This window comes from Rhinolophus sinicus, chromosome 5 (genome assembly GCF_057876585.1).
Source record: "Rhinolophus sinicus isolate RSI-liver-muscle chromosome 5, RSI-T2T, whole genome shotgun sequence".
Lineage (NCBI taxonomy): Eukaryota > Metazoa > Chordata > Mammalia > Chiroptera > Rhinolophidae > Rhinolophus > Rhinolophus sinicus.
This window is the reverse complement of record NC_142505.1, coordinates 81505164-81524719: the sequence shown is the minus strand read 5'-3', so window position 1 is coordinate 81524719 and position 19556 is coordinate 81505164. Positions and strand designations below refer to the sequence as shown.

General features: G+C 49.8%; 2 protein-coding genes across 5 annotated transcripts; one reads left to right on the top strand and one right to left on the bottom strand.

Moving 5' to 3' along the window:
* Positions 1-9335: 9335 nt before the first annotated feature.
* STING1 (stimulator of interferon response cGAMP interactor 1) lies at positions 9336-14508 on the top strand. 4 transcript variants are annotated; one of them, XM_074313608.2, is made up of 9 exons: positions 9336-9493; positions 9823-9921; positions 10034-10103; positions 10449-10675; positions 10806-10989; positions 11237-11345; positions 12221-12459; positions 13212-13395; positions 13951-14508. In XM_074313608.2, exons 4-9 carry the CDS (start codon positions 10449-10451, stop codon positions 14142-14144), a joined length of 1137 nt encoding a protein of 378 aa, XP_074169709.2. In that variant the 5' UTR covers positions 9336-9493; positions 9823-9921; positions 10034-10103; the 3' UTR covers positions 14145-14508. The 4 variants fall into 4 exon arrangements, with proteins under 4 accessions (XP_074169709.2, XP_019595755.3, XP_074169710.2 ...); XM_019740196.3 differs by lacking the exon at positions 10034-10103; XM_074313607.2 differs by lacking the exon at positions 9336-9493 and having other exon boundaries at positions 9582-9921.
* Positions 14509-14634: 126 nt separating this feature from the next.
* On the bottom strand, positions 14635-19421 carry SMIM33 (small integral membrane protein 33). The gene is made up of 2 exons (XM_074313612.2): positions 18267-19421; positions 14635-16890 (listed from the first exon to the last, which is right to left on the bottom strand). The coding sequence occupies exons 1-2, from the start codon at positions 18273-18275 to the stop codon at positions 16513-16515; spliced, it is 387 nt and encodes a 128-aa protein (XP_074169713.1). The 5' UTR covers positions 18276-19421; the 3' UTR covers positions 14635-16512.
* Positions 19422-19556: the final 135 nt, after the last annotated feature.

Genomic DNA, 19556 nt, shown 5'->3' with positions numbered 1-19556 from the left:
CCACTCAGGCTGGAAGGCCACATCAGCCAGCAGTCTGGCCTCTTCAACCCATTTTCTACACTGCAGCTAGAGAAGGGATCTTTGTAAGGATCCTGTTGTTCTCAGGAGGAACACTCTTCAGTGGCCTTCTGAGTCCTTTGGTATAAAGATCAAACTCCTCTATCGGACCCACCAGCCTTTTATAGCCTGACCCTGGCAACCTCATCTTTCGCAATGCATCCTTCACATGTTGAGCCACAGTTCCACCTGCGTCAAAATCACTGGTGGAGGTTAAGTGTGCAGAGATTCCGGCTCCCCACCCCAGGCCCACTGAATCAGAATCTCTGGGAGTAGCTCCTATGTTTGACAAGGCTCTTGGAGTTGAGACCCACTTTTTGCAGCTCCTCAAAAATACCAGGGCTCTCTTCCCTCCTTCATTTTCTTCAGATTGAATTGAAAGTTCACCTCTCTCCTGCTCTCCCCCAAGCCCTGAGCTTACTCCTAAAACAGCACTGATGAAGTGGAGTTTTACCTGTCTCCTGCTATTTTTGTCTCCCCAGGCAGAATGTCAGCTCCTATGGCAAGATGACTAGCACAGAGAAGGGGCTCAATAAATATTTATTGCGAGGGTCAAATATATGGTGATGGAAGGAGAACTGACTGTGGGTGGTGAACACACAATACAATATATAGATGATGTATTATAGAATTGTACACTTGAAACCTATATACTTTTACTAACCCCAATACATTTAATAAAAAGTTAAAAAATAAACACTTGCTGAATATCAAATGAATGACTATCTGGGCATACTCCAAGCTCAAGGCAACCCTAGGACCTGTCTGAGAGAGAAGAACAACCCAGAATAAGCCAGCCATGGGGATGGAGGCAAGGGCGTGACTGGGGGGATAGTGGATCCTTCTAGTTCCCCTCAAGCTACCATCCATACGGGTCTGGTTTAGGGGCTAGTCCCCCAAGGATGCCCAGGAGAATCTGCCTATATATCAGCTTCCTTCTTTGTGGGGGAACCTATTCCTGCCCTTCTGCTGGCTGTTTAGAGACCGCTCTATCCCATCTCGGGCAGCTGGGGATGGCCTCTGTGTACTCCAGTAGCACCTTGTCTCTTTGTATTTTGACTCATCAGAGAAATCCCAAGCTCAGTCCAGACAAATGACTCATTATAGCCTTAAGGAAAGATAGTTGGAAAGCCAGGCTCAGACAGCAGGGTCGACCCCCCCACCCCACCCCCAGCCCATAGGGAAGGCACTAAGGGAAACCAGCCAGCAGATGCCCTCTAGAGCTAACATAGACTTCTTCTCTAGGTACAGAGTCAAGGAACTCCACCCTCAGCCCTCAAGGATGTCTCCATCTGGTTGGGGGTTGTGGGAAGGACTTGAATTGCTAAGGTCTTAATTACCATAGCAACAATAATAGCAGCGATGAATTTTTTTTATTAGTTTCAGGTGTACAAAACAACATAACGATTAGACATTTACACCCCTCACAATGTGATGATTCTTAATGAATGCTTTTCAGGTGCTAAACACTGTTCTAAGCACTTGACTTGTAGTCTCTCTCACACACCTCAAACAATCCCTTTGAAGATTAGGAAACTGAGGCTCAAGGAGGTTAAGCTGATCCGTACAGTTGAAGGGATGGGTATAAAGCATAGTGATTGAGAGGAGGGCTCTGGGTGAGTTGGGAGGGGATGCATATTCGGTTTGGGGCAGATGTCGCTGCAGCTATTCAGTTGGAAGGAAAGGCGCGTTCTAGGGGTGTCACTAGTGATGGGTAAGCCCTGCTTGCCCGGCTAAGGTGCTTGTACTTGCTTCTTCCTCTAGGCTCCATACCTGCTATTCCTTTCCTCTGTGTTTCTTCTATCTTAGGTTGTCAAATGTTATGATTTAACCTAAGGAACTGGAGCTGGGAGTCCTGGCTGTGTTGTAGTCTGGCTGTGGCACCTTAGGCCTGTTCTTACCATCTCTTGACTCAGTGTCCTCTCTTGGAAAGGAGACTTACTTAGGCACTTCCAACCAAGCCCATGGGTCCCTATTCATAACTCCAGAGCACAATTAAGCTCAATGCAGGAGCAGCTTTTAATTAACTTAAGCCTTTTCCAAAAATAGCCCCCTCCCCCACTTCACAGGTTCCCCTAGGACACAGGGCAGGCACAGAGAAGGGAGTCAGGAGAGCAGAGGCCCTTCTGTCTGTGTACCCCTAAGTGGGTGAATTGTATGGCCCCCCTCCTACAGTCCTAGTTGGACCCTTTAGTTAGGTCTCAGGCCCAGAAAGACAGCCTCTCTTCTTTCTCCTCTTCTTTACAGTCTGCATTCATTCATTCATGCAAGCATACATGGATTCATTCACTCATTCACTCATTCATTCGTTCAATGTGCCAAGCATTGTCCTAGGCGCTGGGATACAGCCATGAACCAATAGACAGATAGGTGGTAGAACTGCCTCTGTCCTAGTCCAACTGGCCACCAGGTGTCACCAGTGCCAGCCACATGGCCTCTTACAGGTCAGAAAATAAGATGGGAAAGTATGGATGGATGAACTTGACCAGCTTTGCTCAGCCAGCCTAAATCATAAGTTCCTTGAGAAAAAAATTAATCTACTTCCTCGCCCCTCCCTCACCAAAAAAACACTCTCTTGACTTCCTCAACATCCCAGCTTGCCTGGGACCCTGGGAACTCACAACCTCTGTCCAGCCTGGAATCCTCTCTGTCGTTCGTCCCTCACAGAAAGCCCACCGGTCTTCTTGTAAACTCCTTTGATAACTACAGCTCACTTCTTCACAGGCAACCTATATTATTGTAAGGTCCTTCCTGACTTAAAAACCAGAATTTGGCACTCATTTTGACTTGTCCTACTTCTGCCTTCTGTGGTCACACACAAGAGGAAGACTCTTCGGCTCCATGCAGCCCTTCAGACACTTGAAGAGATTGCTCAGTTCCCCTGAGTTTGTTTATTCATTATTCATGAATACAGAGCATTTCCCGCATGTCAGACTTTGCAGTCACAGCAGAAAGCAAGCAAGGCTGATGCCGGTCCTCCCAAGGCTTTTAGTCTGTTCAGGAAATCAATAACCAAACCAGCAGTAACAATAAATAAAGCATGCATAAGGCCACATAGGAGAGATTTGGGCTGACATGGGAGCAGGAGGCAAGGCCCTCACCAGTAGGGGGCCTACCAAGACTTCCTGGGGAGGTCTCCCCCGTGGTCAGGCAAAAGGTGAGCAATTTCAATGCTGTTCAAATATCAAAGTGTTAAAAAAAACAAAACTTGGAGAGTTTTGCTGGTCCCCTGAGTTTTGCTGTTTGGGAAATGCAGCATCATGGGGAGGGGTGGAGTGTCTAAGGGACAGGAAGAGCATCTGGACAGTGACAGAGAGCCTAGAGTGTCTGGGGTGCTGACAAGGCCCAGTCTTGCTGGAGTGCACAACTAAAGAAGGAGCAGTGAGGCAAGGGGCCCAAAAAGAAGAAGGAGGCATCTTTAGGCCCTGCAGCAGCTTCTGGACACCAGTGTTCAAGGCCTGGGGGAATCACGAGGTCATCTCCTTTGACAGAGATACTACATTTCCACAAACACAGCCTAGGAAGGCAGCAGCCTTTTGATGGCATCTTACAGTGCACTTGTGGTCCTCTAGAGCCCTCAAAGATTCTTCATGCAAACTGTGAAGAGGCCAGAGTGTCCCCATTTAGGGATCACACAGCTGAGTGAATGAACCTCAGACGGAGCTGTATTTCCATTGTTCTCCCACTCATTTCCTTTTTTCTCAGTTTTAATTATACAAACAGTATGCATTAATTTTAATAAAAATTTACAAATACAATAAACAAAATGAAAATCTAAAATGAACTTGTATTATTATATTTATTGCTGTGTAACAAATTACCTCCAAAACTTAGTAGCTTTACACAATGAACATTTATTCTCTCACAGTTTCTCAGATTCAGGAATTTTGGAGTGGCTTAACTGGGTTTCTCATGAGATTGCTGTCACGGTGTCAACCCAGAGCTGCAGTCACTTGAAGGCTTGACTGGGGCTGGGGCTTCACTTACAACGGGGCTGATTTGTACACTTGGCAAAATGTTTCTGATTGTTGGCAGGAAGCCTTGTAGCTCACCACTTGGACTTCTCCATAGCTGCTTTAGTGTGTTATGACATGGCAGCTGATTGTCCCCAGAGCAAGTGATCCAAGAAAGAGAACAAAGAAGAAGCCACAAAGCTTTTAATGATCTAGGTAGTCCTATACTTGGGAGGGGAATTAAGCTCCACCATTAGAAGGGAGGAGTATCAAATAATTTGTGGATATTTTTTAAACCTCCAGATACGCTAAACTCCCTTTCATGAATATGAATATTTTGTTGTATTTACAACCAGAGTTTTTCTCATGCAAATGCATATATATATATATATGTATATATATATATGCATATATGGTGCCCAAAAAAATGTATACACATTTTAAGATAGGAAAACAGTATTAAAATTGTAATACTCAATATATATCAATAACAAAAGATGAATACAAATCACGTTTGACTTCTGCAATTACAAGAGGTGCTCAAAGTGGTTACCATCAGCATCCAGACACTTCCGATTACGGCGAACTACTGTTTGAGCAACGTTGACCCCTCCAACTAACAACGGCAACTGGACTTGGAGCTGAGCTGTGCCCTCCACAACTAAGACTGAAAGGACAACAACTTGACTTGGAAAAAGTCCTGGAAGTACACACTGTTCCCCAACAAAGTCCTGTTCCCCTTCCCCAATTAAAAAAAAAAAAAGTGTCTACCTGTGTCACTTGCTCCTTGTCTCACTTGCTGTCAGCCACTCAGTTCAACTTCCTGAAGGAAATTGCTTTCACCACAGTACAAACCGATGTGCATATCTACCCTTGTGTTTCCGCAGTCATTGTCCTGCAGCTTGCTCTTTCCCCTTACTACATCGCTCTCATATTTCCATATCGGCATATAAGAAGCTGTCTCATTTTCTAAAGAGCTTCAGAATATTTCATTGAATGAAGGCACCATGGTTTATTTCATATGGACTATTTTGTAACTAGATCTGTGTCTTAAAAATATACTATAAAACTCTGTCAGTAAATCTAGTGTTACACTACCATTTGTGGTGGTTGCTCACATGATAACATGAGAAGACAGACAATCACATATTATATGATTCCATTTATAGGAATTGTCCAGAATAGGCAAATCCATAGAGACAGAAAGTAGACTAGCGGTTGCCTGGGAGTGGAGTAGGAGTGAGGGTGGTTGAGGAGTGATGGCTACAGACTTCCTTTTTGAGGCGATGGAAATGTTCTAAAATTGATTGTGGTGATAGTTGCACAACTGTGTGAATATCCTAAAAACCATTGAATTATTCATTTAAAATAGGTGAGTTTTACGGTGTGTGAATTACTCAATAAAGCTGTTACCAAAACCATCAAAAAAACAACTGTAGATCTCTCCACCCTGCTGGATACCACCTTCCAGGGGGATATACACCTGTTATTCATGCCCTGAAGATACAGTAGTTCACCAGCTGTGCTTTCCTACCCCCAGTCATGCATCATTCGGCTCCTCTTTCTCTATCATATCTACTAGGATATCATCTTGTCCAGGAAAGACTATGATACACTAGTTGGCTTCATGAGGGTGCAATGAAATTATACCATGGTCAACCGATATTAAAATCCACACCACCACCCCCACGTCCCTGTCCTAGCAAGATTCAGGGACCTTTGCACTTGAGTATTAAGGACCTTTAAACATGAAAGGGGTAGCTGGGCAAAAGGCTGGTTTCTTAGAGGCCATAGGTCTCCCTACCCCACGCACACTCTGTCGCAGACCCAGTATCTGCTGAATGAGTGCTAGAGGTTTCTCTCTCTCCCAGGAACACTGATGGCGAGTTTCAGGGATGACCCTTGGGAGCTGGAATTAGAAATGAGAGCTGGCCCAGACCAGCACTTCTGGGGTGTCTGAGGGGAAGAAGCAACTACCAGGGAGTGCCACTCAGCGGCATTAGCCTGAGGGCAACAGTATGTGAGGCCAGAGCTGGAACTTGGGCCTAACTTCCCTCTGTGGCCCTTAGCTTCCTCCTTGGGTGCCAGATGGTCAGTCTGGAAGAGGTGGTCTGTCTGAGTGTTGAGGACAATCCCATGCGTGACCTGTCTTGACGCTCTGTAGGACCTGGGGCCCTATTCACAGCTAACAGGGCTCTGACCCACTCTTGAGTCCCTGTCTTATACCACTGACTTTCTTCTGGGTTGGATTGTGTCCCTTAAAAAGATATGGTGAAGTCCTAACCCCCCAGTACTTGTGAATGTGACTTTATTTGGAGATAGTGTCTTTGCAGATGTAATTCGGTGAAGATGAAAACATCAGCGTGGGCCCTCATCCAATGTGACTGGTGTCCTTATAAGAAGAGGAAACCATGTGAAGATTGAGACAGACAAGTTAAAGAATGCCCTGTGATGAAGGCAGAGACTGAAGTGCTGTGGCTGCAAGCCAAGGAATTCCTGGGGCTACCAAAAGCTGGAAGAGGCAAGGAAGGATGCTTTCCTAGAAGCTTCAGAGAAAACATGACCCTACCAACACTTTGATTTCGGACTTCTAATCTCCAGAACTGTTAGAGAATAAATTTCTGTTGTTTTAAGCCACCACATTTATTGTACTTTGTTACAACAGCCCTAGGAAACTAATGTAGACTCCCAACGTGCTTCCATGCCCCAGTCACATCAGCCATTTCTCTGTTCTTCCACAGACCAAGTTTCCTCCCACCCCAGGGCTTTCATATGTGCAGCTCTTTCAGAATGTTCTAAACTCACATCCTCCCTTACCGTCCCTTGCTCCTTCCAAACTTGGCTTAAATGGCTCTCCTTCAGGAACCCTGGACTTGGGTATTTCAGGTCTCCTTAGAGCAGCAACAGGAATGCACTCTTCACAGCCCTCACCACATCTGTAGTTAATTACCTGCTTGTACAATTGTACAATACGCATTGCCCCAGCCCAGCTGCAGCTGTCATGACAACAGGGCCTAGCCTGACACATTCGCCAGTAGCCCTGTCCCCAAGGCCCCAAGGATGAGGCAAAGTTAGGAGTTTTTCTCTTTACAGCAAACTCTACGCAGTAAACAACCAATATATGTTCAATGTTGGGAAAAGAAACCCTGGACAACATAATGAGCAAAAAGGGAAACAATACTAAAAATCACCTGTATTGCCACTGCACAGAGTAATCATTGTTAGCATTTTGTCATATATCCTTCCTGACCATTTTTCATGCAATGCATGTTTTTAAAATACAGTTATACTGTTTTGTACACTGCTTTTCTCCCTTAAGAAACGTATAATAAGCGTATTTAAGAGTCAATAATACAAAATTACATCATCGTTTTTAGTGACTGCCTAACATTTTGCTGTAAGGTAAGCCACAATTTATTTAATGAACCAGTCTCCAATTGTTGGGCATTTAGATATTTTTCAGTTTTTCACTGGTGTAAGCAACACTGCTACAAACATCTGAAAAATGGGTATCTTTGTGTCCTTGTCTGATTCTTTCTTTTTTTGCTGGCTACTTGGCATTTATTTTTTACTTGGTGCAAAGCACACAGAAGGCTTGGGGGTGGCCTGCATAGTAAAGAGGGAGGCTCTTTCAATTTCCTTTTTGATGTTTTGCTATTTTGATATTAAAGAACCCAACTGTTTCTGCTTGCTGCAGCCTGCCTAGTCTATGAGGCGGCTGGCGTGGGCACTCAGGATGATGTTGGCTTTGCGAGGCTGCCTCCAGGCTGATTCCTCACGGCTTCCCAAGCCAGGCAGGTCACAGGTGCTACTTGAGACCTGGGAGAGCTTTTGAGTGTTCTGGGTGCTCCAATATCATGGTCATGAATGGGAGAGTAGACCTCCCGAAAAAGAAGTTCGCCCACCAGTGACCAGGGTCGGCCTTGGGGAGAGCTGGGTAGTGGGGGATGGCTTCCCTGGGATACTTGGCACTTCCACAGGAGCTGTTTCTGGAATTGGAACCCAGTTAGTAGTCATGCATGATCACAGGGGAGTTGCTGGAAGGGATGGCTGCCATGCTTTTGCTTGTGGGCTGGTGGGAGCCTCAGGGGAAACCTCGCACAGGCCTTGGGGCGAGATCACAGGGGTGGGGACCAGGTCACAGAGTCTATTTGCAGTGGAGACCACTGGAGTCCACTCCATTAAGATGCACGTAGGGCGATTTCTTTAAGAAGGATTCCTAGAAGTGGATTGCTAGGCTCATGATTATGCGTGTTTTTTAAGACTTCTGCTGCATAGTGCCAACTTGGCCTATAAAATAGAGGCTCTTCCTCCAGGAGAAGGGAGCAAGGAGTGAAGAACAAGTTTCAGAAGAAATGACAACCAGTATGGAGCAGCAGAGCTGGCAGCCACGGTCCCACCTAGGGGAATTGATGCTACACAGCTGGGCAGGACCCTGGAGGCCAGAGGCTGCTTGACAGAGCTGGACCTTGGGGCAGGTGTGGAGCTGCCCACTCCTCCAGCATTCTGCTCAGGTCTTCCCTTGTGCAACCTTGACTTTCTTTGGTTTTGAAGCAGCTGAGACCTTGCCCACCTCAGCGGGCCTTTTTGGGAGCCAATTGTAGTGGAGAGAAAAATGTAGGGAATTCCCTCCATTCTTAGGAAATGATTTTCAAAACCAAGAGAGTTTTCAGGAAGCCTTGCTGCTGCTGCTGGGTAGCCACTGGCATCTGAAGGTGGTTTGTCTTCTTGTGTCTGGTTGTGAAGTGGGCAAGGGTCAAGGCAGGGACCCTCTGACCTGGGCAGGAATGAACTGCTGCTGCTCTGTGGGTGCCCCCCAATCCCACTCTCCATGCCTTCCCCATCCTCAAATCGAATCAGCTTCTCAAGTTGCCAGGGAGTGGCCAGAGACACTCCCCATTCCAGGAAAAATTGTAAACGTGAAATCAGGTCCTGGCACCATCCACTCTTGCTTTGGAGCAACCCACTTGGTTTCAAGTCTCCCCTCCCTCATTTACTAGCTGTGGGACCTGGGGCAAGTTAATTCACCTTCCCGAGCCTCAGATTGCCCATGTGGAAAGCGGGGATAGTATTATACCTGTCTGACAGGGTAACTGAGTGGATTAAGTAAAATAATATGCATCACACTTAGCATAATGTCTGGAGCATGGTAAGCACTTTTTAAAAATTATTATTATTATTATTACCCATACGACTGCCTTTCTGACTGGAACCACCAGATTTTCTGTGAGAAGTCAGAGTCACGGTCACTTCCTGTGGAGAGCACAACCCCCACATTCCCCTGTGGGCTTCCTGCTCCTATCAGCCCTTTACTCTAAAGGCTGCCACAGGAAATAACTATTCATTTCTCCGCCTCCCTCCTGATATCACAGTCTTCAGAAAAAGAGAATCTGAATGTGGAAATCAAAACAAGATCAGGCAGGGCAGCATGATGTAGTGTGTGCTGCCTTAGGCTGGATGTGTGGAGTCACACGTGGGTACCGGTAAGAGTGTGTTTAATTGTGGGGGCTTGAGCGGAAGCTAGTGTTCAGGTTGTGGTTCAGGGGCGTGTCAGGAAGTTTCTGAACACCCGTAGCTTTACACTTTACTGTAGCAAATGGCAATGGACTGGGGGCCTTCACAAGCTCCCCTCCGCCCACATGCCCTGACTGGAGTGTGACTCACCAGGCCTTTTGGGGAGGGCTCCTCTTCCCTCCAGAGGAGTGAGGAAATACCCACCTCCCCCTGCTCACTCTAAGCTGCGGTCTGATGAAATGCCACAGCTGGAGTGTTGTGGAGAACGCTTTGATTGTTTTTAATTCTTCATTTTCAGGCTGTACCCAGAGCGGCTGCCTTTGGTCACTGGGAGTCATTGCGCCGGCCCTTCTCTTCCTGTCATCTTCCAGAAGACTCTTCGGTCTGGGAGTAGAAGGTAGGATCGGGAACAGCCCAGTCACAGTCTGAGGCTGAGGCCCCTGGGGACCCAGAGGTCGGTGACAGCCTTCTGGCTGCCCTGCTCTCACCCCCTGAACTGCGGTTTTCAGCTTTGCTGACTAAGATCCTTCCTGGGGCGGATTTTGGGGAGAGGGAAACCCAGTCCCCCAGGGTCCCTCGGTGAGTGGAACCTCATAGGACACTTTCAGGTCTGGGTCTGGGACAATCGCTGCCTTCTTTCTTCACCGCACCTGTGGCCTCCCTGGGGTGGGGTGGGGTGTATACTTGTATGTGTGGGTGCATGAACTTCTCCACCTGCTCTGTTCTTCACAACTCTCTCCTGGACTGGCGCTCTGGGGTGCTGTATGCCCAGTCTGTCTCCCAAATGTCTCCAAGACCATCCTCTGGGTGTGGCTGGGCATCAGGGACAAGGATAGCTGGGGGGGAGGGGCCCAGCCAGGGCCTCAGTCCTGGAGTGATAGGAGAGTGAGACGAGCATGGTCATGGATTTCTTGGTACCTACAGATGCCCCACTCCAGCCTACATCCATCCATCCCGCGACCTAGGGGTCACAGGGCCAAGAAGGCAGCCTTTGTCCTGCTGAGTGCCTGCCTGGCAGCCCTGTGGGAGTTGGGGGAGCCGGCAGACCACATTCTCAGGTGGCTGGTGCTCCACCTGGCCTCCGAGCAGCTGGGACTGCTGTTAAAGGGGCTCTGCAGTCTGGCCGAGGAGATGTGCCACGTCCATTCCAGGTGACTCCCTGCAGTACCCAGGGTGACTAGTCACTCAGCATGTTTCACTCCCTTGACCCCCAGCCTTGCCCCTTCTTGAATGGCCCTGGTTGAGCTGAGCTGGGACTTGGGGCTCGGTTGTCACCTGCAGGTACCAGGGCAGCTACTGGAGGGTTGTTCGGGCCTGCCTGGGCTGCCCCATCCGCTGCGGGGCTCTGCTGCTGCTGTCCTGCTATTGCTACACCTTCCTCCCAAACACAGCTGGCCTGCCCTTCGCCTGGATTGTTGCCCTCCTGGGCCTCTCCCAGGCACTGAACATCCTGCTGGACCTCCAGGTATGACGGAGAGAAGTGGAAGGTATGGTCAAGTGGACACTGTGGTTAGTGTGACCTGCTCTGAACTCAGTATTAGGAGTGGGACTAGTTTAGAGGTTGGTTCTTGGAGTGGAGCCTATAATGTCCTGGAACAGTGAGGTCAGCAATGGCAGAGAAGGGAGCAAATCAGCATTAGGTTGGGAAATATTCTTGGAGGAGGGCTCTGGTCTTTCCTGGAGGCTCCTCAACCCCACCCTGTTGTCCACAGGGCCTGGCCCCGGCTGTGGTCTCTACAATCTGTGAACAAGGGAACTTCAACGTGGCCCATGGGCTGGCATGGTCATATTATATTGGGTACCTGCGGCTGATCCTGCCAGGTAGGCCATCTTCTATGTCCCCATTTCTAGATCTACAAGACAGACCATAAAACACACAGCCTCTTGTGTCTGCAGAATTCACTGCTCATATTTTTCAATGTATTTTCATGTCTAACAAATCATTTGATTCCCAAAGCAATGCTGTAGGCATGAAGAATGTTACTATTATGTCTAGTTGACAGGAAGAAATACTAAGTGACTTGTCCAAGGTCACCCATGAATTCTTTCAGTAAATATTGACTGCATGCTGTGTGCCCTTCTTGTTAATTTTCTCTTTTAATTCACACCCTCTGAGAAAGGGATAATCATCATCCCTGCTTATGAGATGAGAAAATTGTGGTTCTGAGAGGTAAAGGGACTTGTCCAAAGCACAGCTTAGTGAGAGGAAATAGGATTTGAACACAGGTCCGTCCAGAGCCTGGGCCCTTGACCGCGCCATTGTGAACCATTGTGTTGTGTCTCATTCTTCCGACTTGTTGGCCATGGCTGGGGTTCTCCCATATCTCATTGCTGCCTTCCCTTGACATGTGGCTTCTGCTAGGAAACAGCTCGAGCGGGAGGCCTGGCTCAGTGCACTAGGGAATGCTGGGAATGTCACCTTCCAGGGTTATGCCTGCCTTTCAGAGCCTTGAAAGCTGTGGTGGGAAGGAGGGGAGCTGACAGAAATCTGGACCAAGAAAAAATGAGGGGAGAAAGGGGTGGTAGAGTAGGTGGAGGGGTGGGGAGGGTTCGTGGAAGCTCTGCCCCTCCTGCCCTCCTAGACAATGTGAGGGGACTGGATGCTCAGTTCTCTTGTAGCTACACATTGAGGGGACCAATGACCCAGGTGGGAGACAGGGTTAGTGGGAATGACTTCTTGGGCCTCTCCACCCCAGGGCTCCAGGCCCGGATCCGCACTTATAATCAGCACCACAACAACACGGCACGGGGCGCAGGGAGCTGTAAGCTGTACATCCTCTTACCCTTGGACTGTGGGGTGCCTGACAACCTGAGTGAGGCCGACCCCAACATTCGCTTCCTCCATAAGCTACCCGAGCAAAGCGCTGACCGTGCTGGCATCAAGGGCCGGGTATACACCAACAGTATCTATGAGATTCTGGAGAACGGGAAGCCGGTGAGTGTGCAGGGATGTGGGCCCTGCTGGGGAGGGTCAGGCCCAGAGCCCCAGAACTTCAGACTCTGGCCAAGCACTGATAAAACTTTGCTGCTCTTCTCTGAGCCTCAGTTTCCCCACTAGGTCCCAGGGCCAGGCAAGATTCAGTACTAAATGAGGACAATGATCAGGAACATTTATTGAGCACTTGCACGTGCCAGATGCTATTCTAGGTGCTTCATTTGACCACATCCATGAATCCTCACCGCCACCTTGTGGGGTAGGGAGTGTTATGACCTCTACTTTACAGATGAAGAAACTGAGACTCAGAGAAACGGAACAGGGAGAAAGTGGACGATTTCAACCTGAGTATACCATGCTCTTAACCGTAAAGCTGCCCTAGATGAAGGCTGTGAGAACATCTGACAGATTTCACATGGGTTGGTGGGGGGAACCAGACCAGGGTTGAGCCCAAAGCCCAGACCCCAGATGTCGTTTCCAACTAGAGCAGTTGATAGCCTAGCTCGGTAGGCCTTGCCCTGGGATTTTAGGAGGAGGATCTGTGAAGGGTAAATTCAGTGCAGCCCTGGCCGTTTTGAGGTGTGGGGTGTCAGAGGCAAAGGCCAACCAGACGGCACAGACCCCATCAGGGGGGCACCTCCTAGCACTCCATCTCTACAGACTGAGGGAATGGGACCCCATGTTGGCACAGGCGACCAGAGTCTGTCTGCCTGGCCCCTGGTTTAGTCTGGTTTTTCTTTCACCTCCTCCAGGTGGGCACCTGTATCCTGGAGTACGCCACCCCCTTGCAGACCCTGCTTGCCATGTCACAGGATAGCCGAGCTGGCTTTAGCCGGGAGGAGCGGCTTGAGCAGGCCAAACTCTTTTGCCAGACACTCGCGGACATCCTGGCAGATGCCCCTGATTCTCAGAACTGTCGCCTCATTGTCTACCTGGGTAAGGGGTTGATAGTCTGGAGGGAGGCGTAGTCAGGGGTCCCAATGGTCTCTCAGGGGGTCAGAAGGAGATATGGCAGCACCATGCCCTGGGCCTTCCCAAGTGGTCAGGGTATTCAAGCCCTGTCCTTTCCTCTCCTGAGACAGGTCCCACTGCCTCACCTTGGGACACTTGATTGCTCTGAGGTCTTTGGCTATGGTCCTGGGTGGAGCATGATGAGGTGGGCTCCAGGGGCCTCTCACTTCATCTAAGGATGCCAGAGAAAGCAGAAGAGTCCCAGGCCAGGAACTAAAAGACCAGGGCTGCAGCCTCAGCTCTGCCACTCCCTCACTATGTGACCTTGGGTCCCTTTCTGAGCATTATGTGTAAAAGTGAGACAGTGGAATTCCACTGTCTCTAAAACCACTTCTAGCTCCATGAAACTAACTTCAGTGGCTGGGATGAGGATGGAGCCCAGGGAGGTAGGAGGAGGGAGAGCTGGAAGATCTGCCCAGCATTGGAGTGGGAATGTGTGAGGTCCTCACCTGACTCCCTCCCTCCCCCCCCCCATTCCAGAAGCTGCAGAGGGAAGCAGCTTCTCCCTGTCACAGGAGATTCTCAAGCACATGAAGCAGGAGGAAAAGGAGGAGGTGACTATGGGTACTCTGGGGCCCCCGGGGATGCCGGAACCTTCCACGCTAGACGAAGAGCCCCAGCTCCTCATCAGTGGCATGGATCAGCCTCTCCCACTCCGCACAGATGTCTTCTGAAGCCCAGGGTCACCTTGTCTGAACCTCCAGTGATCCCCAAGACTCTGGATTGGGGGCTTTCTTTAGCAGCTGGATGCCTAGCAGAGCCATTTCTCCCATAGGAAGACTCTGGTCTTGACATTTCAAGATGAGTCCTATGATCTTGGGCAAGTTGTTTCATTTCTCTGAGCCTCATTGTCCTCGTCTATGAAATAGGGTCATATCATTGTCTGACTATCTCACAGGGTTGTTGTGAGGACTATGACTGTCTGGAAATTTCCTGTAAACTCGAAATGCCCATTGGCATTGGACCCTCCAGACCTACTCTCCACCCCTCTCCGCCTCCTCTGTCCTGGATGGCATCAATAAGCTCCCTTGTTCACTGGCTTCTGGTCATGTTTGGTCAATGGGGAGACCCAGAGGGAGGATGGAGGGAAGGAGGAGGGTGAGGTTGAAGTATTTATTCCCCCAGTCCTTTCCGTGGTGTCAAGTCATTGTTGGCTCTCTGCATCTCTTGACCAAACCCTCTCAGGAACTCTGTCTCTCTCTAGGTTCCCTGAACTGCTTCTTCCCCTTCCCCCTTCAGGCCCAGCAGTGGTATTGGCTACCCACCGATGCTCACCCTAGAGTAGTAATTCTCACTTGCAGCTTCCTTACACCTGCCCTTTCTAAATGGTCCCCTTTTTAAACATGCCTCAGATTACACACTTGAATGTGCCATCTTTTTCCACCTGGACTCGGACTGATACAGCAATTGGCATTTATCATCTTCGATGTCCAAATTGGCTTGCGTAGACATACTTTCTTACACCCTCTCCTCATCCTAATACAGGGCAGTGGATGGATATCATTTCAATGTGGGCTGATGAGGGCAGAGAGCTGGGCAGCACCCCTCACTTCACCTGCCCTTTCAGTGCCCTGTCTCCAGTGGGAGGCTTGAGGGCTGGGGAGGGACCAGGGGCTGCCTAAGGGAGCGCACAGATGCCATAAGGGGTACACACAGCTGCATCCTTGGCAAGGGGCTGCTCAAAGGTCACTGAATAAATGTCCCTGGATGAGAGCGCCTGAAGAGGGATAAGGGGGGGAAAGGGTTTGTGTGAGGAAGTGGGACATACCCTGGGGAACCTTGGACAACACAGCCAGCCACCTGCCATACCTCACGCCATTACTGTTAGAACTGAGCCACTGAAACAGCACTGTGGTGGCAAAATTGCCCCCATCTGGGAGGGGAGGCAGCCATTTCTACCAGTTCCACCCAGGACTTGCTCCCTGCCTTCCATCTTTGTTATCACAAATGTTCAATATGCATTTCTGAGTACAGCACGACTGTACTCAGAAAAGTGGAGAAAAGCTCCACACACAGACACACATTTGCCGGAAGGAACCTAAGGATGATGGAGCCAACAGAGTGAAGGGGGAAACAGTGCCCTCCTCTCCCCAGCTGTCCCAGCTCTTCTGTCCCCAAGGCCTGAGGACCCTCCATCACACCACTCCTATATCTAGAAACCAGCCCAGAATAAAGGGTCTCCCCAACACGACTTTCCCCACCTATCCAGCCCCCAACATGGTGCTCAGACTGTGGCGTTTGACGGCCCCGGTTCATATTCTGCTCCCCACTTAGTACATGTGTCCACCTGAGTGTCTTGATATTCCCAACTCTAAAATGGGGGTCACAGTGGCTCCTCTCCCCAAGGTCTTATGAGGAGTGAATGGTATACTATCTGCAGGCCCACAGATGAACCCCACCCCACCATGGGAAGGCAAGGCAGAGTGTTGCCCCCAAGATAGTGGGGACCATTCCAAACAATTGGGGGAGCTATAATTGGCCCTGACAACCAAAGGGATATCCGCCAATCAGTGAAGGGCAACAGATTTTCCTGCCTTTCCTGAGTCCCAGGGAAGGCAGAGTCCTGCTTTTTTTGCCTTGGTTCTTCCTGGTTGGCCTCAGAGGACCTGGGGGCCATGGGGCCTCAACAGGGAGCCCCTGACATCCCTGCACGAGGGTAGGGTGCACGGTGGAATTTTCAAGCTGAACTTACCTTGGCACCCAAAGGAGAGGAGATTAGGGGTGGAAAGAGGGGTAGGGACTCCAACGACGTTGTGCAGGGGTCTGGTGGTCCCTGAAGAAGAGCGAGTAGCTTTGCAAGGACGGGCTTGGGCCCTGGGAATGCTCACAGCAGCGTGTGGCTGGGCAGGGCCCTCAAGCTTCTTTTATTTCTCCTGTCCACCACAGGGCTTTCTCTATATTCTGTTGAGAGGGCAGCTCCAGCTTAGTCCATGTGCGCACTTCCAAAGCTCTGATACCCAGGCCCCAGTTTGCTTTTGTCCTAATTCTCTGTCCAGGTTCTTGTTCTGAGCCAGCTCAGGCCAACTCTCCAGAGTCTCCCTCTTAAAGATATGTGACTTCATCGATGCTGAGCCCAGGCCCATCTGGCACAAGACAGGAACCAGGGACGGGAGGGCCCTGCTGGGTGTCTTCCTGACTGTCCTGGGGGCCCAGCACTCGCCATTGGATGAGGTAGATGCCGTCCTCCAGCTTTGGGGCTGGAGGCTCTGTGGGGAGAGTGGCATGTCCCCGGTGTAGCCTTGGCCCAAAGTGGACCACCAATACAATACATACTGCCAGCAGGACAAAGACAGCTACGATGACAGTGAGCAGGGGCAGCCCAACCCCTGGAGGTGGGTCCCAGGCCCTGCCCAGCACCCTCCGGGTCTCCTGCTCCGCTGAGCCGTTCACAGCTGGAAAAAGCCAGGAATAGTGGCCAGCCTGGGAGGGGAGAGGCAGAGACAGAAGGTGACATGGGCATTTACATACAGAAAAAGACCAAAATAGAGAGAGATAGACACCCAAAGGGACCTGAAAGAGAGACAGAGAGTCTCAGAGGCAGAGAGGAGCAGAGACAAAGATAAAGACAGAGTAATGACACGGAGAGAGAGAGATAAACACAGATAGATACACATAGCAACAGAGAAAAGGAACAGAAAAAGACAGATGGAGGATACAGAGACAAAGAGAAAGAAAAAGGGGAAGAAAAGAGATAATGAAACAGTAGTGAAGACAGATATGGAGAGATAGAGACAGAGAAAAAAGAAACAGAGGTAAGGAGGCAAAGTTGTTCAGAAAGGGACTTCCTTACAGCCTGGCCTATAGAGTTTGGCCTTGCAAATCCCCTCCCACCGCCCTCTCTTCCTAGGTCTCCATCAAAACTTCTAAATAGACCCTGTGTCCTGCATCGGGACTCTTAGCACACTATGGGCCGCTGTCCCACATCCTAGGCAGTAGGCAGTGAGCAAGCAGCGGCTTCTTCAAGTCCTGGGTAAAGCAAGTCATTGTGTTCAGGATCCTAGGTTCCCACTACTCACATGGAAGGCGGAGGGGTGGTACCCTGGGGGAGGAAGAGGAGACAGGAACCCCAGAAGCTTGGAGTGAGGCAAGGGGGATACCTTATCTGCAACATCTCCCCAGGTCTCAGGATTAGGCTCGGGGGCCCGGAAGGGAGGGGATGCCCACTGTGGATCCCTGGCTTTGCCCAGGATGAATTGAGGAGATGTCATGGCAGTGTCTACCTCTTTCAGGGTCGTCCCAGTGTTCTTCTGCCTAAAACTGGAGGTCAGGATTCCTACCTCTGTCTGTCTCCACCCTGCTAAGAAGTGTGGGGTTAGAGGGGTTGCTGTGAAGGTAGCAAACCTCCAAACAATAAACCTCAGAGCTGGCAAGGTCATCACCGGCTCAGGAAACTTTTTCTCCCTAGCCTCATTGCACCCAGATGGACCATCAGAAGCAGACCCTCTGGGGTGGAGCCCTTCCTCTAACTCTAAGCCCTCAGCTTGGCCCTGCCTATGGGTAGGCACTTGGGGTAGGAAAGGTTGCTCAGAACAAATCGACTCCCTTTAGTCTCTCAGTCACACTGTCCACCCCATGCCATCCTCAACACGTGTCCTTTCACATGTGGAAAGCCCCTTACCCCTGCCACCTGACAAGTCTGAGGCTCTCTGGGGCCCAGACCACAGACCTCCAGGGCAGGGAGTGGAGAAGCAGCTCCGGATGTGGAAAAGAAAAGGGAAGCAGAAGGTGGTGAAAGGTCAGGGGCCCCTGCAGGGAGTCAGGCCAGCTTGGCAGGAGGGGGTGAGTGGAGAGTCTACCTGGTGCATTGTCCCACGGGTGGCAGCGCAAGACTCCCTCAGGACTGGTGGCCAGCAAGGGCAAGGGAGAGCCTGCCGGCCCAGCTCGGTCCCTACCCGGAGCTGCCACGTCTGTGGAGCTCACGGGGCACACACCCTCTGCACACACACCCTACCCTCATTGCTCTCTCCCGGGCTTTCACTTCCTTGAACATCAGGACTACCCTGGGGCCAATTCTGGTAATATCTTGATCTTACTCCTTGGCACTTCCTTTCATGCCCCCTGCCAGCTTCAGCAGCCTGGGTCTGCCTGTCCCCCCCTCCTTCACCTGGTCCCAGACATTTGGTCATTGTCCCCACCCTGGCCTGCCCCCCACCAGGACATGCTGACTCCCCGCCCCAACTGATTTCCTGAAGTACAGTCCTTTGATTTTTTTTTTTTTTAAATGCAGTATCTCAAACACACTGTAAAGTGTAGAGTATATATAATATACTAAATCTCTCTGGCCCAACTACCAGCTCTGTCCATTTTAAGAGCCTGTCACATTTATTTCAAAAAATTTTAAGAACCGAAATATTGCAAATAAAATAGAAGCCCCATTTCTGATCTCTCCCCTCCTTCCCAACTCAGGGATAATCATCTTGTTGAATTTGATGTTTACCATTCCCATGCAAGGCATTCTTTTCTCTTTGGGGTTGTTGTTCTTTGATTTTCACAAATATGAATTCTGTATGTCTCTTTGCATTTGTCTGAATATAACTTCATTTGAGAATGTGTGTACTTTAATGTGTCCAAGTCACAAAAAGTGCTCACCAGTCTCTCCTCTCTCTGGAGATAATTTATAAAGGACAATTTTTGGTCCCAACTGTCTCCATGGGATCAGCCATCCCTCATTCTGTCCTTTGTTGTGCATGCATTACCCTCCATTCCAGTCCGGAGATCAGGAGACCTCCAGCAACTCCCTCTCCCAGTCTTGTTCTTGATTCTTTTGCTCTCAGCCAAGCTGCTCTACACCCTGACATTCAGGAACCCCATTCAGACCTCCAAGTTCATTTAAGGCCAGGTCACTGGAGTGAGACAGTGGCTGCTGGCCTTGAAGTCAGCTAGGAGGCTGGGCCCTCCCAATGTGATCAAAGTCTCCGGTCATTCTCCACCTCCCACCTTGGACCAGTTAGACCTCAGCCAGAGGGAATCTGGATTCTGCCATCGTCCAGAGCTTCAGCCACTACTGTTTGCCTCCTGCCTCTTCAAGACACATGTCCCATTGTTCTCACAGACACCACCACTCGGACTCCAGTCCCCGAGTCCAA

Coding starts and splice junctions, on each gene's coding strand:
- STING1 (XM_019740196.3), top strand. CDS start 10,449: ATGCCCCACTCCAGCCTACATCCATCCATCCCGCGACCTAGGGGTCAC. Junction 10,676..10,805: donor ATGTGCCACGTCCATTCCAG/GTGACTCCCTGC, acceptor TGTCACCTGCAG/GTACCAGGGCAGCTACTGGA. Junction 13,396..13,950: donor TCGCCTCATTGTCTACCTGG/GTAAGGGGTTGA, acceptor CCCCCATTCCAG/AAGCTGCAGAGGGAAGCAGC.